This window comes from Aricia agestis, chromosome 2 (genome assembly GCF_905147365.1).
Source record: "Aricia agestis chromosome 2, ilAriAges1.1, whole genome shotgun sequence".
NCBI classification, from domain to species: Eukaryota; Metazoa; Arthropoda; class Insecta; order Lepidoptera; family Lycaenidae; genus Aricia; species Aricia agestis.
This window is the reverse complement of record NC_056407.1, coordinates 12,731,607-12,757,212: the sequence shown is the minus strand read 5'-3', so window position 1 is coordinate 12,757,212 and position 25,606 is coordinate 12,731,607. Positions and strand designations below refer to the sequence as shown.

The window sequence follows — 25,606 nt, the reverse complement described above, 5'->3', positions numbered from 1 at the left end:
CACTAGTATCCGTCTATCCGATACATGGTTGTACGGCGATTTTTACTTTTTACTTTATATAAACCGCGAAAATGTTCTGACTTCTGAGCTCATCTGAGGCTCTCTCCTATTTCAGGGAGCCATTATAGCCCTTATTATGAAAAAAAAATTGATTAATGACATTGACGCTTGTGCGTCAATCGTCAATACATGATACGTCAGCTGACAGCTCGAAAGCGGAATTCTAGCGAGTCGGTGTGTGTTTTTGCTTTGCTTGGTGTTAATTTATTTGGCACAAATATTTTAAAATACTTAAAACGTGTTTAAAGTTTGATCGTATGAAATAAGTGTACAAGAAAAGCTATCAAAAATGAGAATAACAAACGTCCGGTCCGGTAGAATAATACGAATAGGGAGTGCTTGCGCTATTTTAGTTATTCTTATTTATACTTTATTCAATTACTCACGAAGTGAGGCTGTATCTGGAGAGCTCGGCGAAAGGACCTTCGATGTCCATCCCGAACAATACAAATCTCACAAAGATGTATATCCGGTCTTAAAAACCGGTAAGTGTATAATTTAATTGTTTTCCAATACGTTATGTTTCACATGATTAAAACGTATAAAAAGTACTGTTAGCCGAGCTAGACATTAACATTTTACCGGTATACACACTCCAGTGCAAATACAGTAAAAACTGTTTGATGCATCTTACAATGCAAGACATATCATAATATAATATGTTGATGCTCCTTTAAAACCGGTTTCTACCCAAATAGTAAAGAACTTTCTCTATATTCTGAGAATAAAATTTAAATTTATCAAATACACCTTGACCTCAACTTATTAATAGTAAGTAATAATAATTTGTGGACAAGGTAACATAATAATTATAAAAACTGCTCTGTCTAGATAAAGTTGTTGACTAGGTGTATCAAATGATACCTACAAATTATTCTTCAAGTTCTAATTACATACAATTAAAGACAAGCATGTAGAATCTACTTATATTCTCATTCATTTCTTAACTTTTTTAGAACTTGGAAACTTTGAACCTAGAAATAAAAGATCTGTTAATGGGCCCGGAGAAGGTGGACGTCCATATAACATGCCACAAGATCGTGCAAACGATATAGCGGAAGCCGAGAGTGAATATGGAATGAACATAGCTGCATCTGATGACATTGCCATGAACAGGTAATTTTCAAAGTGTTTGTTTATTAAAATAGGATATCTCTTTAAGCAATATAGTTGTTAGGCCTTAAACAATTCAAATTGTACTAGTACTCTATTTATTTTATTTAATTCTTTCCTAACTTTCAAGTAATCTCTGGTTTATAATTAATAATTAAAAAATAATTAGTAATATTATCTCACAATATTAAAATAAGTACCTACATACAGTAATAAGTATTTCCAGTTGTCTGAACAGTTATGGCATATCTAATTTTGGCCATGTATCTTATATTTTGATTTTCCAGTTATATTTTACTGGTAGGATGTATATAATTAGATCATGATGCATCAGTCACTCTAAAAACAAAAAAGTTGTAGCCCCATTGGTTGATATTTGTTATGTAAACATAATATTTATAGACTCACTACTATATTTACTTTATACTATAACCTATTTATCAATCTTTCTTTTACATCAATAAAAGGCTATACAATTATGCACATTTCACGCATAATTTTAAGCTATCAGAATCTCTTTTAAAGGTGTATTTATACTCGCGTTGTTTCCCAAGAGGGTCTCTCACAATGAGTGTTTTTTATCTTTCTTATATTATTCTTCTTTATCTTTAAAATAAAAGAAGGCTTCAGCCCGGCCGCACATTAAGTATCCGAAATTTCTAATCAGTAAAATTGGGACGCCCGCCAAAACGCACTCTGTTCATACATTTTGAATTTATACGTGGTTAAAATTTATACGTGGAAGAGCCATGCTTCGGCACGAATGGGCCGGCTCGACCGGAGAAATACCACGTTCTTACAGAAAACCGGCGTGAAACAGCGCTTGCGCTGTGTTTCGTCGAGTGAGTGAGTTTACCGGAGGCCCAATCCCCTACCCTATTCCCTTCCATACCCTCCCCTATTCTCTTCCCTTCCCTACCCTCCCCTATTACCCTATTCCCTCTTAAAGGGCCGGCAACGCACCTGCAGCTCTTCTGATGCTGCGAGTGTCCATGGACGACGGAAGTTGCTTTCTATCAGGTGACCCGTTTGCTCGTTTGCCCCCTTATGTCATTTAAAAAAAAAATTTAGACCCGGCATATTATCAGAATTCTGCTGAGGCTCAGTTTATATGCGTCCGTCCCCCTGAACGCGCGGCTTGGCGGCTATACCGCGCGATCACAATTCACAAGCTGTTGCATGGAAATGACGGCGCAACAGCGCCGCTATTTAAATGAATCGTTACATACTATTTAATTGCTTGTGATTTTGCGATTTAGCGGCCAAACCGCTTCTTCGCGCGGACGCATTATATAAATCGAGCCTAAAATCCCATAATCTGATGATTTTAATGCTCTCCAAAAATCGAATTTAAAGTAGCTCGACTAAAGCGCTATCAAGGCTGCATGTTAAGATGGTAATATTCAAAACATTGCATAATCGAACTTCGATACATAAATCGTAAACACCGGAATGCCTTATCAATAATCGCGCAAATGTTTAGTGTTTACTACAAAACAGTTTTCATTACATTTTGTAAATACGATATTATATTCGCGAAGTCAAAGTATTTGAAATATATTTACTTTTTTTTTATGAAATAAGGGGGCAAACGAGCAAACGGGTCACCTGATGGAAAGCAACTTCTGTCGCCCATGGACACTCGCAGCATCAGAAGAGCTGCAGGTGTGTTGCCAGCCTGTTAAGAGGGAAAAGGGTAATAAGGGGAGGGTAGGGATGGGAGGGGAAGAGAATAGGGAAGGGTAGTGCAGGGAATAGGATAAAGGATTAGGCCTCCGGTAAACTCACTCACCCGACGAAACACAGCGCAAGAGCTGTTTCACGCCGGTTTTCTGTAAGAACGTGGTATTTCTCCGGTCGAGCTAGCCCATTCGTGCCGAAGCATGGCTCTCCCACGTCTAAATACGTAGGTAGGTATACGTTTAAAACATAGGTACTATACAATATGACGTGTGGTATACCGTATAGGTACATCGATTTGTCGTAAGTTGTAAGCCAAATAAATGATACGTTTCTAACGATCGTTTCCGTTCTAGAACAATACCAGACACGCGTTTAGACGAGTGCAAGTACTGGCATTACCCCGAAAACCTCCCGTCCACTTCAGTCATCATCGTGTTCCACAATGAAGGGTTTACTGTACTGATGAGGACAGTCCACACCGTCATTGACAGATCTCCACCTAATATCCTACACGAAATTATACTGGTAAGTAACAATAATTCTGAAAGTTATTTTTAAGCTCCGAGGAGCGCGCAAGCCGTCCTAGAACTTAAACGCGTGTAGTACGCGTTTAAGTTTTTTCTTTGACTTGACTGACTGAAGATCCCGTTTGAATATTTTTTCCGTGACAAAAGCTGTCCCGGAGCTTATTCTATCTCCTTGCTAAATTTCGTCAAAATCGGTTCAATAGTTTAAGCTTGAAGATTGAAAAGACAGACTCACTTTAGTATATAAGAGCTTTTGCCCGCGGCTTCGCTCGCGTTAAGAAGTATTATTATGTACAAACTTTCATCCCCTATTTTAACCCTTGGAAGTTGGAGGTGAAATTGATTAAAATCCTTTCTTAGCGGATGCCTACGTCATAATATCTACCTGCATGTCAAATTTCAGCCCAATCGGTCCAGTGGTTTGGGCTGTGCGTTGATAAATTACCATGTCAGTCCTTTGAGTTTTATGTATAATATAGATTTATGTATAATATAGATTTTTATAACAGGCAGACACACTTTCGCATTCACATTTTTATGAAAGCATTACTTTTAATCTGATTTGGAAAAGTAATTATGTTCCAATAAAGCATTGTACCTTGAAATCATGTTTACGTGACGATCGCCTTTAAGAGGATACAACAGGGGATAGAGAAATGAAAAAAAAGTACGTGTAATATCTATAGCTGTCTCCCTTACCTCAAGCCTATAATACCGCAGAACGCGATAGCGACAACTGCAGAAAATCCAGAAAATCAACGATTCGTTGTCCCCTGATTCCTTCTCCAAAACTTAACCGATTTAAGTACTTTTTTCATTAAAGATTAAAAAAAGGCTTGAGCTGTGTTCCTATGTTTTGCTTTTTTTGTATAATCTAGCCAAATCTGTTTTCTGGACGTTTGAACACAGCGGAAAATCTGGCCATTTTTTTGGGTTTTTGAACGTTCATATCTTATTTAATAATTAAATTATGAAAAAAAAGAAAACATAGGGACATTGTATTAGTGGCCGTAGATATTCAGGAAAAAAATTATAACTCTACTAGAATTATCCAGGGAGGAAACAGGGGACAACTATTGTATGGAAAAAAGGGCGGTGTGGAATCCTTTACGTTATGAATTCTAACAAAAGTAAAGTTCAATGCCAAATATTTACCACGTAAAATTTAGGTATCGTTCACGAAAAAAGATTTTGATTACAAAGAAAGAGCTTCAAAATAAACTAGTCGACAGTATAATTTTACTGCTAAAGCCCGTCACAGACTTAGCTTTAACTTATAAATCTTATAATATATATTAATATATTTATAGCTCGGCATATTAATATACATATATTTTCTATACTAATTTCGCGTGACCACACACTCAGCTATAATATATATTTCTGTGGCATGTGGATTTAGTATAGAAAATATGTCTAGCTATAAATATATTAATATATATTATAGCTTAAGTCTGTGACGGGCTTAATGCTTGAATTAAAATACCCAACTTTAAGAGGATACACCAGGGGCGTTAATACTTTTTAGTTCATATTATAAGGATGTTATTATTGTTTTTACCTTGGAAGTCGGTTTTAATTTTTTGTTAAAAATAATAATTTCACTCTTTTTAGTTACCTACTAACCATCGCGTAAGAAAATACTTCAACCCCTTAATATTATCTTAATCTTGGTAAATGTTTACAAACCTACCCCAATTTATTTGACAAACTACTACAAAAGAAAGTCGACGGAGCCCCGCTACGCGGGGCTCCTATATCTGGGGGTTGTGGTCTAAGTTCCAACCTAACCTACTTTTGGACTTTCTAGATTGTGTTTGTTTTGGCGGGGGGCTGCGCCCCCCGAGCCCCCCCTTTAAGGGGTGCGGCTCCGCCCCCCCCCCCCCCGTCCCCCCCTTCGGTATCCGTGGCTGAGTAGTTAAGTAAGACCCACTCATCACAGCCTTGAGATGCCTTAAAAATACTTCGTAAACTTCGAAAATCTCAAATGCGAATTTCTTCTAAACGGAGAGTTTACTGGCGGTGGAAACGGTAAGTTATAGTTTTTCTCACCCAAAACAATCCTCCTTAACCCATGTCACCAACATTTAATTGACGTAGGTTCCTAAACCTTAGCCAAATTTTTCTAAGTATTTTCGCCATACTAACAAGGGTCATATTTCGGCCTGTCATTCGACAGGGTTGATTTGAAGTTGAGAAAAGTTTATCTGAGCTTTTTTGCTTCCCTTGCGCCCCCTATCGATTGGTATAATAAAAAGGGGTGGTCATAGGGGGTTGTATTTTTGTCGTCAAAATTTTTCCAAGTATTTTCGCCATACTAACGAGGTTCGTATATCGGCCTGTATCTGGCCGGGGGTTGATTTTTGAGAAAAGTTTATTTGAGCTTTCTTACTCCCCTTGGCGCCCCCTATCGATTGGTGTATTCAAAAGGTTATAAGAGGTTGAATTTTTTCGTCCAAATTTTTTTAGTATTTTCTCCGTGCTAACGAGGGTCACATTTCGGCCTATCTTTCGACAGGGGTTGATTTTTGAGAAAAGTTTATCTGAGCTTTTATGCTCCCCTTGGCGCATAAAAGCTCGATTGGTATATTCAAAAAGGGTGGTTATAAGAGGTTAAATTTTTGACGAAAAATTTTTCTAAGTCTTTTTTCCATAGTGACCCGTTTCCTTCATTCCAACCCAAATGTGTGCCTTACGCTCTGCTCTGGAGTAAAGGTTGAATTTGTTACTTATGTTCAATGTTGTGGTACTTGAAATATTATGTATTTTGAAACAACATTAAGTAAGTATATTTTTTTGTATTAAAATCGCTTTGAAATGTACCAAATAAATAAGGACATAACGTAATGACTGATGATATTTTATGGTGTTGTGTGTATATTGTATCCATATACAACCATGTGAGTTGTGACATTGGTGACCCTGACATGGTAGTGATGATGATGATGATGATGATGAATGTAATTTGCATAGTAGCATATGCTTTCAGTTCTTAAAACAACGCCTAAACTCCCAAACTTGTATCTATAAGGAATCCGGAGTTCTCTTAGTAGCTTCGGACCTTGGTGCAAAATTTTGCGTTTTGGTAGCATATGCTCAGGATGCTTCTCATAAAACCAAAATCACCATATGTTTCCATATTAATTTTGAGGAGTTCCCTCGATTACTCATGGATCCCATCATCAGATCACCACTTTTGAGAAAATGGGACCAAATTGGAGTGAAACCTAATATAACAAACCAAAAATAGTGAAAATCGGTTCACAAACGGCGGAGTAGTGGTCGAACATACAAAAATAAAAATAAAAAAAATAATAAAAATATCCACAGCCGAATATATAACCTCCTCGTTTTTTGGAAGTCGGTTAAAAAACAGCGGTGTGGACTCCTCTTAAGGGTGAAGCCAAACGAGCGTAATTTGTCGTGAGTCGCAGAATTTCTGCCGCGTAAATATCTTTTTATACAAATCATGACTCACAAAATTACGCTCGTGTGAATCAAACAGGACTTTTGTATGAAACTGAATGCAGCAGAATTTCTGCTATAGCCGAAATTCTGCTACTCACAAATTTCGCTCGTTTGGCTTCATCCTAAATGCCCACAATCACATAGTAAATTGACGTAAATAACAATTTCAGGTAGACGACTTTTCTGATAAAGAAAACCTCAAAGAAAATCTCGATAATTATATTAAAAGATGGAACGGTAAAGTCCGACTGATCAGGAATGCGCAGCGAGAGGGTCTCATCAGAACACGTTCACGAGGAGCTCAAGAAGCGACGGGCGAGGTCATAGTTTTCCTCGACGCCCATTGCGAGGTCAATCTAAACTGGTTACCTCCACTTCTTGCTCCAATATACAGGGACTACAGGACGATGACCGTGCCAGTAATCGACGGCATAGACCACAGAACCTTCGAGTACAGACCCGTGTACTCGCACGGAACGAACTACAGGGGTATATTCGAGTGGGGTATGCTGTACAAAGAGAACGAAGTGCCCGATAGAGAAGCGAGTCTTCACAAACACAGCTCCGAACCCTACAAGAGTCCGACCCACGCCGGCGGACTCTTCGCGATTAATAGAAAATACTTCTTGAAGATAGGAGCGTACGATCCCGGTCTACTAGTTTGGGGTGGGGAGAACTTCGAGCTCAGTTTTAAGATCTGGCAGTGCGGCGGCAGCATAGAGTGGGTTCCGTGTTCCAGAGTCGGCCACGTGTACCGCGCATTCATGCCCTACTCCTTCGGAAACCTCGCGAAGAACCGCAAGGGTTCTCTCATAACCATCAACTACAAACGCGTGATTGAGACGTGGTTCGACGAGGAACATAAGGAGTACTTCTACACCCGCGAGCCGATGGCGCGATTCCTGGACATGGGTGATATTAGCGAGCAGGTGGCCTTGAAAGAGAAATTGCAGTGTAAGAGCTTCGGCTGGTTTATGGAGAACGTCGCTTACGATGTATACGACAAGTTCCCGAAGCTACCCAAGAATATTCACTGGGGTATGGTGAAGAATAAGGCGAGCGGGCTCTGTATGGACACTATGGGCAAAGCCGCGCCCTCTTACATAGGTAAGTCCATCAACATTTATCTCGTATGGATATTTGATACACGCAATTAAAGGCCTAAACCTTTAAATTTAAGGATCGTATTTTATTAGTTACAATGTAGAATTTATAATATATTACTCAAATAATGCCAATATTTAAACCTTGGAGGTAAACACCTACTCGTAGAATTGCAATATTAATTACCAATTACCGTGCAATTACCACACTATAATAAACTGAGTATGCAAAGTTTATGTACCTAATAATAAATTAGTATCAAGTTGTGGCATTTGCAGCACAAATATTTTAAGAGTCAATCGAACTACAAGTATGTGTTTAATTACAAGGAAACCTACATGATATTATTTTAAATGGTTTTTCACCTGTAAAGTGAGTTGCCACTTACCAATGTCATAGTGGTTCGAGAAGACTTTTCTCTATGTAGCAAAGGTCTGGTGAGGTAACAAGTGTACGATTACAAAAATTACATATTTACAGGAGTTGATTGACCTAGAACTAACACAAACACAATAGCAGAAATATCTGTGTTTAACATACAACATTGTAATTTGTATCACGCTCCTATGACGCTTGACGTAGGCACAGTATATATTAGATGTCATATTGCTATACGTGACGTAGGTTACACGATCAGTTTTTCATCAATCTGATCCATCAGTCTGATTGACGAAATACTGATGGTAATAAAAAGTACATATTAAAATTTTATGACAGCTGTCTGACATCTATATGTTAATACGTGAGAGAAAAACTTTGTAACCCTTTTTACGAAAAATGGGGAAACGTAGGTGCATGAAATTTCGCACAGTTATAGTTTATATGGTGAAGGAGTGCATCGAGCTAATATTAAATTATATTTATTTTTAACAAATAAAACGTTACACACACTACGACACTACTACTAGGAAAAATGACAGATTTTTGAGTGACAAGCCTATGAATACGAATTATACTCTTTTATTTATGGTTGAAGTCTGTTGACAACAAGTTGACAAATTAAAAATGGATTATTGTTTTTTTTTTTATATTTAATTTTAGATACTATTAGACAATGCTTAAACGCCCAGTCTGAGATCAGCTGAGTCCCAGAGACAAGAATTGAAAAAAACTATGATGAAGTCAATATTTTTTACAAAATATAGGTAGCCGTCCTAATGTCGTTGCAAGTAAGGTCGAATTTCGACCATTGGGCGATCTCTAGTTGCATAAAATATTTCTCTGAAATTGATTCGTAGGTAGATGGCGGCGGATAGGTACGTTAATTATTAATTGGTAGGGCTAGGATCAATTCAGACTGCAACGCGACGCGTAGATGCATTTCTAAATTTGTACTGAATTTACAGATTTCAATTGCTCGAGACGTTTTGCAAATCCGTCACGTTGCGATAATTGACCCTTACGGTTAAATCAGACCGCACCGCGCCGCGCATATGCATTTCTTTTGTACTAAATTGACAGATTTAAGCGTTTTGCCTTGCCGTGAATGATTGGTCTCGCGCTCGCGCTACGGCTAGATACCGTCGGAGTACTTGAAAAATGCGGCAACAAATCATACGCCTGATAAGGCGTAAGCGCGCCAGTCGCGCCGCAAGCTTCGGGTGAGGTAGATGTGTCGATAATTTTCGAAATTTTAAGTTACGTCCGTAGCAAAATGCCAGTTTGCGTAGTAAGACTATGCAATAATAACACTACAAGAAACAAGAAAGGTACTGGCATCACATACCATCAGTAAATATTATATAAATCGTCATAAACACAGAAAAATAATATAAACCTGAAAATTCGGATCGGAGTACCGCTTGATGTTCAGTGTTGCCAATTACCATAAACTAAAAATTCCCAAATTTTTCTGAGATTGTGATTTTTATTTATTTATTTATTATATCTTATTTTTTTATATATACATAGTGGCTGAGTGGATGAGCGCATTAAAATCTCTAGCTAGAGTAGCTGGTTTGAATCCCGCCAACGGAACAAAAAGTTTTCAAAGTTCCTGGATCATGAATGTGTATTAATAAAAATGAATTATGAGTATCATATTATAATAAAAATCTTAAATACAGTTTATATTTTATGTAAGTACACAATACAGTAACAAATGAGAAAACAAATTTAACATTTGCTTTTTTATGACTCATTCTTAACTTTCGTTAAACTTCCTACCATTGTTTTTGTATTGTTTTCTCATCAATATTGTACCCATTATATTTCGTTGACCTAAACAACGTTGTTATTTTATCGCATTCTTTTCGAGCGGACTTTTTTCCAATGGTAAAGTTTATCTGGTGATTGAAAAATCAGCAATTACTATACAATAATAATAAATTACAAGACCACAGCAACTAATTTTTCCCCATTGATTGGGCACCAGTCACGTATCTGGCAACCCGATGATCTACGCACACAACAATATTTGTGCATTGTTTTACACACACTACAATATTGAGGTGCCGCATTCGGGAATCTGTGTTTTCTATACAGCGCGGTATCTAGTCGAGCGCGCGCGCGAGACCAATCATTTATCTAGGCGTTTTGCGAATCTGTCAAATCCATACAAATTTAGAAATGCATCTACGCGTCACGTTGCGGTCTGAATTGACCTTTACTTTGCAAATTTGCCTAACCTCTGTATCTGTAATCCTCTTAAAAAACTTTGACCATGTTATGTAGGTACGTCGGCGTGTCACGGCGCGGGCAACAACCAGCTGTTCCGGCTGAACGAGGCGGGGCAGCTGGGCGTGGGCGAGCGCTGCGTCGAGGCCGACAACGACTCCGTCAAACAGGCCATCTGCAGGCTCGGCACCGTTGACGGCCCGTGGAGGTGAGATTCTCAGTAGGGGCGTTGGGGCGGGCGACCGCCCAGGGCGCCGGATAAAAAGGGGGCGCTGAAGGCAGCACCCTGGCAGAGGTGGCGTAAGGTGTAGGCGACGTGGGCGACCGCCCACGGCCTCGCAGTCTAGGGGGGCTCGCGCTCCTTGGACCACGAGGTTTTTTAAGGATTTCCGAGTTTTGATACTCAATAATTATTCATAAATAAAAAGTTTTATAAATAAAAGTGTGAGTATCAAAAATTATTACTCTCAACAAATCCGTCCTCTTGCGTAATCCATCAGGGGGCCTCGCAAGACATAATATCTTGCCTACATCAAATCTAGGTCTTGCCCCGCCACTTGACCCCCAGGGTCCGATAAAACCTCGCCCAGGGCGCTGGTAGTGCTAAAACCGTCCCTGGAGATTTTTCCCATCTTTTTAATATCTCACCGTGTGATAAGAGTGAAGTCATTTAACAAGTTGACGGAAAGGCCGGCGCTAATGTTTATGCCCATAAAAACAATTTTACATTCCGTCGTTGAAATACCAATACTTCCTAACATTTTTAAGAATTCAACTTCAAGATCAATATCTCTTATGTGACGGTTTTACAAGAATATAATATAAATCCAGTACTGGAGCTTAACCACATTGCATGTCAGCGAAACTACGCGACACATCACACAGCAGAATTGACCTAAATAATAATTTCAGTTACGACGAAGATCTCAATCAACTGATACACAGGCTGCACAGCTTTTGTCTGACGCTGCAACCGCACTCCAAGACCCTCGCTCTAGCGCCATGCGACCCCAACAACACGTACCAGAAATGGACGATAACACACAAAAAGCCCAACTGGTGAAAATAGTTTATAGTACTCTAGCATTTATTACTCTTAAAAGACAACTGGTGTGAATCCTATAAATGCTATTACTCAAACTGGTTACAAAAATTTCTTCTACTTAACTAAGTGTGGCTAGTAGTTAATGATAGAATATTGCATATTTTATCGATTTATCGTAACTTTTAATGCAACTACAAAATGAAAGATCAAAGATGGTATAAAGCTGATCGCACAATCGTCACGCGATACGCACCGAACGCGCCGCATAGTTCACGATATGCGACGCGTTCGGTGCGGAGTGCGTACGAATGTGTGAGGTTTCACATCATTTCATACAACGAATTCTAAAATGAATGAATAAACGTGCGTGCTGATAAATGTACGATCACCTTTAGTCAATTTTAAATCAAGTAACTGTCACAAACACTAATACACAAATATTACATTTTTAATTATTATTTGAAACAATGAAATCGACATTAGATTCACACCAGTAACTCAAATAACGCCGCGTAAAGTTTTAAAACTGCCTTAGCTCGTAGAATATTTTTGTATTATAAATTATAATATAAAAACTAACAAGGTTTTATTTGTATAAATTCGATATTAAGTTTTAGGTATGGTATGTAATATGTATATTGAAATTGGTAAAGTATTTTTTGTTCTATGTATGGTATTTTTGTTATCTAATAGACGTTATGTGTACCTTTTAAGGATTAGATAAAATTGTAAATCAAATTTTAATTGATGATATCGCAATCGCATTGATATACAATATTCATTATGTGTTTAGCGCGTATGTTGTATGTTTGAAATATTCTTTATTATTTCTTTAAAATATTTAATTTGATGCAATACACATTTAAAGAGAATTTGTTAAATTATTGTATTACTTATTATAAATATTACTAGAAATAATTATTAATGGCTGCTAGTAATTTGATTAAAAATGTATGACACTTCAAGGAGATAGTATTTAATAATTATTATTAAGTACTTACTTAATAAGTTTGTATTTTTCTGTGCTTAAACTTCGTTCTTTACCCATTAGGTATGGCCTTGATTCTAGGTCTTGTCTAGGCAAGTTGCCTGCAGCTGTCAAATAGCACATTATTACAAAATATAATTAAATTGTTTAACAAACGTAAAAAGTAATTTCTTTATTACTTTTGATTATGCTATTATCTTTAATGGCATGATCAAATTTAAGACAGAAAATATTGCCAATCTCTGTCTTGCAAAACAATTTGTGACGTCATGGTGTAGGTACTATTACCAATTATAGTCTGTCAAAAAATTGAAGAAATTAAAAAGTGGCAACATCGTAGTGTCATCCCTTTTTTGCTTAAATTGATTTGAAAGGGATGACACTACGATGTTGCCACTTTTTAATTTCTTCACTTTTTTGACAGACTATACCATACAGCGTATTAATACTATAATATTATATATTATACATATTAAAGTTGTTTAATATACCTATATTCTTTACTTTCAAAAAATGTGATTAAATTTTTTACTTACCTATTTGTCTAAGGGGGATATTAGATTATCATATATATTGGATCCGAGATCATTGAGTCAATGATATTGGATAATGTAATATAGACATATGATTCATTTTTTCCTTGATCAAAGATTTTTGACATTTGCTGAGAGATTGGATCCAATACGGTCATAGAAATAGGTGTTGCCAGTTATTTAATATAAAAAAGAGTTTTTAATTTCTTGTTCGTTAATATGTTTCAAATAATGTAATGTAATTATTTTTCTAATTATATACTTGGATAATCTTGCTGAAATAACAAAAAACAAGCCATATTAAAAATGACGATGTCTTTTGACAAGTCGAATTCTCTGAGATCTAGTAACCCTGACGTCAATACCTGTCAGCGTTAGCGCTCTCCATTAGCTTATTGAAACCACATATGACGTAAGATATTTTAAATGAAATATGATAATGTAATATGCAGATATAATCAAATGATCATACATATTGGATCCTATATATGATCATAGAAATGATCATATATAAATGATAATGTAATACCCCCCTAATAGAGGAAAATATTGTTTTACTTAACATGCATATTCTGACAAATTATATCAATGCTTTTCGATAAAACTACTCACAATTCTCACAAATAGTTTCAATCTTTAATAGGTAATTGAAAATGTAGATATTTATCGTATAATATTTATTGTAAGATAAACTGTTATTTACTTATGTTTAATATTCGGACATATCGTGATAATATTAATTATCTATCTTTGAGTAATAAAGCTTTGAATAAAATGCACACGTAGACACGTTATAAAAGTAACGAGCTCTAACAAATATTTATTGAATTAATAAAAATAACAAGTCTATCTCAGAGTGGATTTTACATAAGCCCCTGGATACATTATCTGTCAAACTCTTCATTAAATTGAAGGTTAATCATAATTAAATGTCTCTGAGTAAAAAAGAGGTTGGACTGATAACCACAAAGGCTAGAAAATCTCCTCCTAGTTGCACCACGTAGTTCGTAGCGTACTTAAATAGAGATGTGTATGTGACGGTGTGCAAAATGAAGTAAAGTATATTCTGGCCTCAATATAAGACGATCTTGAGTTTCTAGTTGATCTGTAAAGTTGTTAGCGCTCGTCACTTAGCTTCGTCACTATAAACAAAATGTAATATTTTAAGTAAAATCTATAAGTAGTGATTGTTTTTTAAATTTGCTTGTATACAAGACGAATTTATAGTGTACTAGCTGTTGCCCGCGACTTCGTTCGCGTGGACTTCAGTTTATAGCGCGCGATGTCAACAAAATTGGTGTCAAAGGCTTTTATAAAAAAAAAACTCTGGTATCCCTTAAATCAAAACAACTGTGCAGTGTGCACATAATATTTCAATTTTTTAAATTAAACTTTATTTTTTATGCCAAATTTTTAAGCTTATTTAGCCCCCCAATTACACAACTTTACCCATAAACTATTTATCATTGATAGGTTTAGGGTTACGTCACTGCATAGATTAAAAGTACTGATTTATTAAATAACGTAAAAAAGAAATAAAAATCGAAAACGAAATATAAGGTAATACCACCTCTTATAGAAAGACTTTTGAGCAAGCGTTAGCGCGATTTTATGTTTTTCATTATTTTATTTGTCAATTCAACTAAAATAAAATTGATATTACGTTCTAAAGTATTTGATTTACACTAATAGGTAATGTCATAATATGTAAGTACTTAATTGAGTAATAATATTATGATTTTGGTCTAAACCCAATCATCAAAATAATATTAAGTATGTCTGATGCTGTTATTTGGGAATTATGTACTTAAGACTACTTATGTTGTAAAACATTCCAATTAAAACGTCCTAGAGTCTGGCTAGCGAAAGATGAGACTGGAAAAAGGACCCCCTGTATTCGCGGGGCCCTGGGCTGCAGCCCAAAAAGCCATATAGTATACGGTATAGTAGACGGACTAATGTTACACGCGCGACGGCGGGCACACGGCGCGGGCGCACGCTTTTCGCAGTCGACGTTGTTTCTGTTGACGTCTTTTTGCCAAATAATCAATGATATTCTACTTATACAGATAATGTTACGTCCATACTATTTTCCGGCTTAAATCTCTTCCGAACAATTTTCAAATTCAAAATTATTGCAAACATTGACAAATTTGGCAGATGAGTGAAACAAAAGATACGAAAAACCATTAACATAAAAGAGACAGTTCTATTTTTAAACGTCGAATCGTATCGCTGTCTCTTTCTTCGCCTAAACTATGACGAAAATTCGATTTTTTCCAGATTGTTCGAAAAAATAATTGAAAATGTAAATAATCGAGGTATTTATTGCAATCTAGACATGTGGTAAGGGATTCCATGTATTTTGTTTACTTTCGAGTCATAATTGGTACATTTTCGATACACGCACGACGTCATTTTCAATTTATTTAGGTAAGACAAGACACAGCACGTTCGTGACTGCGCTCGATGCAGACTAAACAACAGACGGCCCAATTGGGCCGTATTTGAATCTTCACAACGCGCGCGGTAGTAACATATCTGCTTTGAGTTTTTCATCATTGCAAATAATAAATTAGTAAGGTTGGGTTGCACCAGAGGCGTGGTTAAAGTTATGGTTATAGTTAAGGTAAATTTAACTTTATAGAATGGGGGGATACTGGATTCTAACGATTTTTTTCACTTTAATACTTAATATTTCACAAATGGATCCCTATTATATTGCAAGGTTCAAACACTTACGGATTCTGTCGCGGAGCACTTTTATTCATCCCGACGTTTCGGCTAAAACGTAGTGATTATATTCTCTTTGGTTTCGGCTACTTTACAGCGGCCGTGGTCACGGGTGGACTTAAATGACAGGCGTCCAATTTATTGAAGTTCTTCAACTACCCGAAGATTCATCAATTTTTGTTTGCGTTCCGATCTACGCAGAACGAACTTACAGTGTCATGAAGCCGAGGTTTCCTAGATTTGTGTTTTAGTTTATTTATCACTGGATCCCAACTAGATGGCAGCACCCAACCATCTTCGCGGTTAAAATTAGGGTGTTTTTTTATGGTAGGGTGGACGCGAAAAAAATAATCGGGCAAGTGCGAGTCGGACTCGCGCACGATAGGTTCCGTACCATTATAGACCAAAATTAGGTCAAATTTTGTGTTTTTTGTATGGGAGCCCCCCTCAATTTTTTATTAAATATTAATATTATTATCAAATATTAAAGTATAGTCTGTCAAGAAAGTGAAGAAATTAAAAAGTGTCATCCCCATTTCAAATCAATGAAAAAAGGGATGACACTACGATGTTGCCACTTTTTAGTTTCTTCACGGTCTTGACGGATTGTACATAAAACTAAGGATTGTGTGAAAAATTCAAGTACCTACCTATTGCTATTATTGATATAGAGCAAAAAAGGCAAAAAAAATCACGTTTGTTGTATGGGAGCCCCCCTTAAATATTAGTTTTATTTTGTTTTTAGTATTTGTTGTTAAAGCGGCAACATATCGCACCTTCGGTGCAACAAAGTCACAAATAGCCAAAACTGCAAAATCAAGCTAATTATGCCAAATTGTTTCTAAACCATGCCTGTACTTGGGGCAACAAAGACATTCGCGAAAGTTTCTCGAAATTATACTAGATGGCGCAAGTGCCTTTGTGGTTATTGGCGGTTATTCCATTGCGTTTTGGGCCGACAAAGTTTCATTAATCAGTAGTGTCCCCGAGCCCGCGAGTGTTTGACGTACATTGGAGCTACAGCCACACAAAGGTATTTATGACCATTTTTATTATTATATGATGGAGCAACAAAAACGTATCTGTTATTAACACCTCAATATTTTTTAAAAAATTACAATAATTTTGGAGCTACAACGGCATTTCTTTAATAACCGTTTTTGTTGATCCAAAATTATTATATTATTTAACTATACAAATTGTATCTACAAAGTCATAAACTATAATAATGCTGTAAAGGTTCAATATTATTATTTAAAACTTGGTTATAAAGGACTTGTGACTTTTTGATTCCAATTTTTTGTATCGTGAGTACTTTCTGTTTAGTTTAAAAATAAAATTGAGACTTTGTTACTCCATAGGTTCATTTATGTTCATTTTTTTATCAAAGTTGCAAGTAAACCGCATATTTTTTATTTATTAATAATTTGATGACGATAGTGATGATCAGCTATTTTATTTTCTGAAAGGCTGTATGATGAGCTCGTCACCGAAACTACAATCATGTACCCAATGGATTTCCAACTTTATGATCTACATTCTAGAACATAAATTTGAAGATCCACGCTGGACCGAAAGAGTTTCGTCTTCAATTTTAATTGATCTAATTAAGGGTTGATCAATTAGATTAACTATAAAATTGAAGACAATTCACAATTTCTTTACTGTTGTTACTGACTTCAGGCTGTTGCATTATAAAAATGTAATTTATTAATAATATTTTTATTCTAGATGGATCTGACTATGAACCACCGGAAAAAATGTACAAAAGAAAGTTATTCCGACAATCCGTAGAATATCCAGCTCTAGCAGTGATTCCTTCGATTCTAACGGTGATTCTTCCAGCTCAAATGGCGGTACATCCAGCTCAAGTTCATCTAGCTCTCATCTGGCAGTCGTTCCAAGCACTCTAAATCTACATTTCGCTGCAAACGTCTTTCTAATGTGCCAATAATTGTGTATCATAATGCAGTCTGTGAGAATATACCAAGTACTGAACAAGGAAGTATTATTACAAAGTCTAAAAAAGAACCAGAAACCCGAGTCAATGGCAAAAAAACCAGAGAAAGTATTTAAAAAAACAAGCATAATGGTCAAGCATAATAACTTCCCACACCGCTTTCGGTGACGGTGGCCGGTTTCATTGAAGCCAGGCCAGTTACGCAGGATTAATTTTATAGTGCCCAAGTATGCGCGCAGTACACAAGAGCACTCTTTATTCCGTTTACTCTCATAACCCAGTAGGACAGACGACCGACACTACTGGTGAGAGATCGAGCGCAGGATCGACTTTTTACACGCCCATTCGACTCATGGATCATCTTAATGAGGGATTTTCATTTATGTTTTTTAATTTTATTTTTAACAATCTTAACTAGATGGCGTAAGGATAGACACTTCTAGATTTTCTATTGGTTCCTCACCGATCTGAAATTATCTGCAGGTTGGCATCACTGATTACATTTGGGTTGTGTTTCCAAAAAATATCAGTGTACTGTCAAGTGTGACATAAATCAAAATATCTTAAACCTAAGCGATCATTGGCCTAAGCGATTAGATCAGTACACTGGTAATAGTTTAGGAACACGCTGACATAATAAAAACTTGTCAAACTGAAACTTGACAACTAAAAGAGTTTTGGCGGGCATGTCACTTTCAAACTTCTTCTACTTTTTATTGTTATTCTACTTGTTATTATTCCCTGGTATTACCGATAGTTGTCTACCCATACGCCATCTAGTTACTAAAATGGAAATTGTTTGACAATCAAATTAAAAAAATAGGAAAATCGCTCATTGTCTGACAATCAGGTAATCAGCCTGCATTGTTAGTTGTAACCAAACTTGGAAATAACACGTTTCCAACGCGGGATTCGAATCCTCGATCTTCGAGTTTGAGCTGCGCTCTTTACCACTAGACCACGGAGGCGTCAGAATGCAACTCAAAGTATTAAAATGATGCCATTTACTGACTTGTGAATGTCATTAGAATGTAATTGTTTTGCGTTACCTTTTATTAGTAGTTGATTTTAGAGAAGAAAATATACGATTATGTTTGATTAAGACACTTTATTTCATTTAAAACATACCTTGCTTAAGTCATTAAACTTAATAACTCCTGGAGCAACAAAGGCATAATTAAGGACACTTTTATTAGTCTTTTATTAGATTTTTTTGTTAATTAAGTAGAAGATTTTTACTTAGAACTATAGCCAACTAAATATAGAATTAATTATTTAAAGATATCAAACCTACTATGAATTGTTATCCTTAAATGTAGAAAAACATGCGAAAAAACAATTAAAACCCTTGTCCTGCACAATTTGAAAATGAGCTGTTGTGACTTTGTTGTACCGAAGGTGCGATATATACACAATCTGTGAAAATTTCAACTCTCTAGCTATTACCGTTCTTGAGGTTCAGCCTGGAGACATACAGACAACGAAGTCAGGGTCCCCTTTTTACCCTTTGGGTACGGAACCCTAAAAATCATCCCCGCTTGACGCGGACGTGTAGGGGAGCTGGAGGTAGGTACCATAAAAAATATTTTTTAAAGATTTTATTACCATTTTGTAGGCATCATTAAATATGCCAAATTACAGCTTTGTAGGTTCTAGTCTCTGAACAAAACCGCGAACCGACAGACAGACCGAAACTATAAGGGTTCCTTGTTGCCTACGGAACCCTAAAAAGGCAATAAAGAAGACAATTATGTAGGTATAGGAAATGGTTTAATCATAAATAAAAGCATCTACATAATAGTTCCTACTACGTTAAAGTTTAGTTTTATTACAAATATTAAATTTGTACATTATTTTAATTAGGAAGCCTCCTTTCCAATCAACATATTTTGTTACAGCAAGTGATTAAATAATGCTTGAAATTTGTACCAAAATCAAAGTTGGTCAGTATTAGTATTAATACTAAGCAATTAACATAATAATATCAAGTATCGGCCTGGAATAACAATAAAGAATAAAGTTAATTATGATGCACATTACTCTGTTACCAATGTTTCAACATTGGAATAAGACACAATTTAAAATGCTGATCATAAAATTGTAAATCAATAAAATATATTACCAGAAAAAATATGTTAAAAATAATATATAAAACATAATTTAGGGAAAAGTAACATAGCTAAATATTAAACTTGTGATGGTGATTTAGAAAACCATTCATTCCAGTTTTTAACTCTTTTTGGACCGTCTAACACTGACCAATTTGGGGAAGGTACATCAGGAGCCAACCAGTTAAAATCATCCAACTGGTCCCAGTTATTACTATTTCTATCTAAGGATGACATTTTTAAATGTTTTTCCAAGTCTTCGTAATGCAAATTGTATGGTGCCGTACGGATTTCTGAACAGTCCTCAATAATACCTTTGCTAGTCACGTGTAAGTATATATCGCACTTAGTGGAACTATGCATGCGCAACTGTTGGCAGGCCGTTATTATTTTGCAGTTATTGCATTTCTCAAGAAAAACAGATGATGTTACGGGTCCAGATAGAATATAACAATTTTCCAAGTTTGTCATGTGCAATGTTCCCATTACACCCTTTAAAGCGATGGAGCAGTTCTTCAAGTTACGTAGAGTGACATCTCGTTGAAATAATTCATCACTCTCCATGCACAGTACTTTATTCTCTTGAGAGTCAAAGCCAAAGAGTTTCTCGTCCCATTTGTTTTCAGTTTTCCCAGCACCATCGTTTTCATCTATTGAATCTTGCTTATGGCTATCTGATTTAGGTAATTTTTTTCTTGTAAAACCAAATTTTTTCTTTGGAACATACCTATCCTCTAGCTCGTAGCATTTTGTTTGGAGGTTCTGTACTATTCCTAAGTATTTTCTCATATTGAACTCTTTAAGAAAGAAAGAAGATGTTACTACAAATTTTTGTAATTCATTCACCTCTCGTTTTATATTATCAAAATGCATAGAAAGCACATTTATTTCCAGGGTTGGTACTTGAGATAACAGTTGTTCAATGTTTTCTGAACGAATTTTAAATGCAGCTGAGAAATAGTCCTCATTTTCATTTGTAGCATCAACTTCCTCTCTTGCTTTGTGTGCCTTTTGTAGTTTTTCTAAGCGTTGAGCGTCCCTTCTACTTAATCTTTCTAAAACAGCATTTTTGTCACTCATTTTGCCCTCTTCAAAAGCTCCTCTACTTTTTTGTTTACCTCAGAATTTGGATTGGTTGCTTCCTTAAGTATTGCAATTGTATCTTTTGTTACTCTACTGGCATCAGTGAATTTCGATTCTTCCTCAAACTGTGAAATGAATAATTATTATTATACAATATAATATATTATGTACTTACATAAAAATAATAAAGCAGACATACAATAACTATTATTCTGATTATATAATTTGTTCTAACACAGTGTTTCAAAATTTTTTGAAATGCGACTCCCAGAATATTGTGTAAAAATATTTTGCGACCTCTCCTTTGCTTATTTAACCCGTCGATCATGGAAAAACGAGACATAATAGAATTTCTATTGTGACTCGGTCACCTGGAACCCTTCGGGGCTTGATGAATTTACTTGTTAAGAAAATATCCTTTTGCTAAAATTTTCCTACTTAATATATTATATGAATCTTTTAAATCTTTATTATTTTTTTACTAAAATAGTTCTCAACCCTCAAGTTACAGAAGCTTTGCGACCCCGCAGGGGTCGTAACCCACACGTTGAAAAACACAGATCTAACATGATTGTAATGCCTGAGAAATGTAGTGTCCCTTCCTTTTTTGGTATGTAATATTATGTAGATTTATATACAACACCTTCAGATAACTTGATTCATTTAAAAATAAAATGAGTAAATTTTATGCATGAAACTTTTGTTAGTAAGAACATTCAATTCATAGACCACACAATAAACATTAATGTCAATTTTAATGACCTTTTTGAGCAGATCATCGTCAGGTTTGACGAATGTAAGTAGGCCATAGCTAACTGTTCCGATAGATACCACCCAGAACAAGGACCTAGCGATAATGCTCATCTCACCAGGATATTATATTTTTCCTTCCTGAGTCCAAATTTTTTTGTCGAGTTCGCGAGTTTTGTGGTCAGCGATCACCTCACCTAACCGGTAATAACCTTCCAACACCCAATTTAAGTTTTTGTGCATGTACAATCTGAAATCTAAAATAAAAAAATTAGGTAAATTTAATTGGAAATTTTTCTACTAAAGGAAATTTTTCACCAAAACTTAACAAATTATTTTATGCATGGAAAACTTAAAGCTTTAATTAAATATCATTAAACTGGAAATGTACGTCTATGATTAATGTTACTTTTGTAATTTGAAGTCAAAAACAACAAAGAAACTATCACTGAATACAACTCTAAATATTGCGATGTAAGCAATATATAATTTAATTGGTTTTATAGCAATTATATTTACCCCGTTCAGTGTTTAATTTGTACCAAATTCCATAGGAAAACGCAAAGCCCACAACCTCAGCGACGAAGATGGTCTTTGCAGTCGTGCCAAGCCAACGTTTATAAGATGGGCTTGGTTTCTTTTCAAGCATAATAACCTGCTGGATTAATTTGTATTAAAATATTTAATGAGTAAGTAGTTGTTAATTATTTGTATAGACATCGAAATCACCTGGTGAATTTCACCATAAAAATTAAAATGTCGGCTGCAATTTGCAAATATGACTAATGACTTATGACAGTTTTTTTTTTAATTTATTGGGAGCTGGAAACGAGTCCTTTGCTCCAAAAAAATTACAATAATAATAGCCATAGACTTAATAAATATACTGTCGTAGCCGTGTTCGTTTCATTTTTTCGCAGTTTGGCAGCTGACTGTCAACCAGGGTTGCCAGATCAAAGACCGATAAAATCGCCACTTCGCGATAAAAAGATAGCCCAAAATAGCCCAATAAAAAAGAAACACGGTAATTAAACGTAATGTCAATAAAACGTATGAATAATATTATATGCTACTGTTCTATTACATTAGAGTTATGTATTTACATGTAATTTTATCAATATTTTAAGGAGACTTGCTTCGTTTAATTCAAGAAGCTTATATAATATAACATAAGATTCTTGGTTTAATTGGATACTTGTAAATTTGCATTAGTGGTAACGAGTTGTTTTTATTTTTTGGGGTTTTTTTCCCAACTATAAAAGTGACATTTAGCAATGAAAATCTATAATTCATAGTATTCATTATTTTAAAATTATGTATTTACAAATAAAAAATGTTTTATGCATATTAATCGTCATCTGCTGCAAAAAGTTGGATGGTGTCGAGCAAATTACGATCCAACATATCTACTCAGTATATATATGTACTAGCTGTTGCCCGCGACTTCGTCCGCGTGGACTTCAGTTTATAGCGCGCGATGTCAACAAAATTGGTGTCAAAAGCTTTTATAAAAAAAACCCTGGTACCCCTTAAATCAAAACAGCTGTGCAGTGTGCACATAATATTTCATTTTTTTTAATTAAACTTTATAATATATTATGCCAAATTTTAAAGCTTATTTAGCCCTCCAATTACACAACTTTACCCATAAACTATTTATCATTGATAGGTTTAAGGTTACGTCACTGTATATATAATATAATATAAAGTACTGACTTATTAAATAATGTAAAAAAGAAATAACAATCGAAAAAAATCGAAACTCAAATTCACGATGATACGACCTCTTATAGAAAGAGGTTGGGCAAGCGTTAGCGCGATGTAAGAGACGTAAGGCGCCATCTAGTATGAATTTTTGGAACTAATTTAATTTGAAAAAATTTTCGTATTTTCACCCTCTTACAACCCTTTTTTCCAGTAAAAAAGTAGCCTATGTCCTTTCTCAGGCTTTAGACTATCTGTATACAAAATTTCATTACAATCGGTTCGGTAGTTTTGGCGTGAAAGCGAGACAGACAGACAGACAGAGATACTTTCGCATTTATAATATTAGTATAGATTATCTATGATATCTACTGCCTCTCTCTCACAGAACACTAACACTCCTACCGGAGCTCTCTCTGCTCCTGAACAGAATGATATTCAACAGCCACCCACGCGGCGAACCACAGATTATGAGTGAAAGTGGCCGCGCATAGACAACGCATCGCTGCGTTCGTTGATATTATGGCCGCGTTCACGAAAATACAATAGTAGGCAGTAGCCCAATAGGCGATAAGTAAAAAACCGTGTCGCCCAACAGGCGATAAGACGCCATTCCAGATTTTTTGTAGCCGCGGAGGACCGCAAAATAGCCCAATTGGCTACTTGTCGCCCAATCTGGCAACCCTGCTGTCAACTTCATAATTGAGTGTCATCTACAGTACTATTATAAAGAGGAAAGATTTGATTGTTTGTTTGTCTTGAATAGGCTCCGAAACTACTGGACCGATTTGAAAGATTCTTTTACCATTGGAATCCTACATTAATTCTGCTGAACAAAGGCTAAATTTTATTTTGGAAAAAAATAGGGTTCCGTAAGATATTTGGGATTTTCGGACGCAAGGTGTAAACAATCAACCAGAAATGTTACTTTTTTCGCGTACGCTGCCTAAACTATAAATGATAGAACCATAAAATGTTCTAAGTAATTGTAGATCTTTTAAATATCTACAAAAAAGTCCGCGACACACTATACCTATCTATGTTGAGTGAGGCACAATAACCATTTTTTTATTAAAAAATCTTGAAATGTTTTTGGACTACATTTAAATGCCTTTATTTTACTCATGGCATTAATTTTTATCAAAATAAATTATTTCATTACTAAGTACAGTTAATGTAGATAATATTTGGTCTTTGAATGATTAAAATTGGACGTTTGGTTTTAATGGGCGAAATTAAAATATTACAATTTTTGCTGCACGTTGCGAATTGGGCGTCGTCAAGGCGCGCCGCGCGGGTGTGCTCGCCCGGAGAGTCCACGTAAATATTAATTATTATTACCTCGATCATGGGATCGCAGACACAATAGATTTATAATATAATAGTTATGCGGCAGCCGGGTGCCGCTTCATTGATGGGATAATATTATAGTGCTTCATTAATTCATTACGTTTTGAATCACTATTATTTTTTATTGCTATTATAATTAATTTCTATAACTATAAATCTCCAATAGCGGCAGCCGGCTGCCAGCATAACAATTATTGAATATCTATTGTGTCTGCGATACCCACGATGCCGATGGAAGTATAACAATTTCTGTCAGAACTGTTAGGATGTTATTGAACACGACACATGATCAAAGATTAAGCAGCCTCTACACGTTGGCCGTGTTTGCCGAACAGAAGAGGACAATAATAATAATAATAATAATAATAATAATAATAATAATAATCATTTATTCACTTGATGTGGTTTTACAAAGATGGTTTAATCATTGGTACGTACCTACACATCATACCATTACATTGGTGTGTGAATATTGTCACCGTAATAATTATATTTTTCGTTTAACTAAATGTCAAATACGCGTTACAAATTACATTTTTATTTCTTCTTATAATTAATCATTTTGAGTTTATTACATGATAGATAATTATTATTGTCAGCACTTACTTTAAATAATGTCAAAAAATAAATAAATCCAAATAGCAAATATAATTCATTGTCAATAACATAAAATAAAAAATGTAATTATTAAAATTCCTACTTAAAAATAAATAATCATATTATGTTAATATATTAAATTTAGATAAAAAATTTAAAAAATCAAATAAATTTATGTATAAAA

At 35.4% G+C, this 25,606-nt stretch overlaps 3 protein-coding genes across 7 annotated transcripts; 1 reads left to right on the top strand and 2 right to left on the bottom strand.

Annotated features, from left to right (window-relative positions):
- Positions 1-221: 221 nt before the first annotated feature.
- Positions 222-12,402, top strand: LOC121739767 (N-acetylgalactosaminyltransferase 7). Of its 2 annotated transcripts, none has more exons than XM_042132320.1 (6): positions 222-545; positions 1,017-1,176; positions 3,210-3,381; positions 7,022-7,958; positions 10,629-10,779; positions 11,484-12,402. In XM_042132320.1, exons 1-6 carry the CDS (start codon positions 350-352, stop codon positions 11,632-11,634), a joined length of 1,767 nt encoding a protein of 588 aa, XP_041988254.1. In that variant the 5' UTR covers positions 222-349; the 3' UTR covers positions 11,635-12,402. The 2 variants fall into 2 exon arrangements, with proteins under 2 accessions (XP_041988254.1, XP_041988255.1); XM_042132321.1 differs by lacking the exon at positions 222-545 and adding an exon at positions 738-742.
- Positions 12,403-19,583: 7,181 nt separating this feature from the next.
- On the bottom strand, positions 19,584-21,023 carry LOC121738442 (tubulin-specific chaperone C). Its single transcript, XM_042130486.1, has one exon. The coding sequence runs from the start codon at positions 21,016-21,018 to the stop codon at positions 20,017-20,019; it is 1,002 nt and encodes a 333-aa protein (XP_041986420.1). The 5' UTR covers positions 21,019-21,023; the 3' UTR covers positions 19,584-20,016.
- LOC121738448 (protein CEBPZOS) lies at positions 21,016-22,544 on the bottom strand. Of its 4 annotated transcripts, none has more exons than XM_042130520.1 (3): positions 22,291-22,503; positions 21,891-22,028; positions 21,016-21,146 (listed from the first exon to the last, which is right to left on the bottom strand). In XM_042130520.1, the coding sequence occupies exons 1-2, from the start codon at positions 22,418-22,420 to the stop codon at positions 21,898-21,900; spliced, it is 261 nt and encodes an 86-aa protein (XP_041986454.1). In that variant the 5' UTR covers positions 22,421-22,503; the 3' UTR covers positions 21,016-21,146; positions 21,891-21,897. The 4 variants fall into 4 exon arrangements, 3 of the variants coding, with proteins under 3 accessions (XP_041986454.1, XP_041986447.1, XP_041986435.1); XR_006037288.1 differs by having other exon boundaries at positions 21,019-21,146; positions 21,784-22,028; positions 22,291-22,502; XM_042130513.1 differs by lacking the exon at positions 21,016-21,146 and adding an exon at positions 22,524-22,544 and having other exon boundaries at positions 21,784-22,028; positions 22,291-22,428.
- Between the last annotated feature and the right edge of the window lie 3,062 nt (positions 22,545-25,606).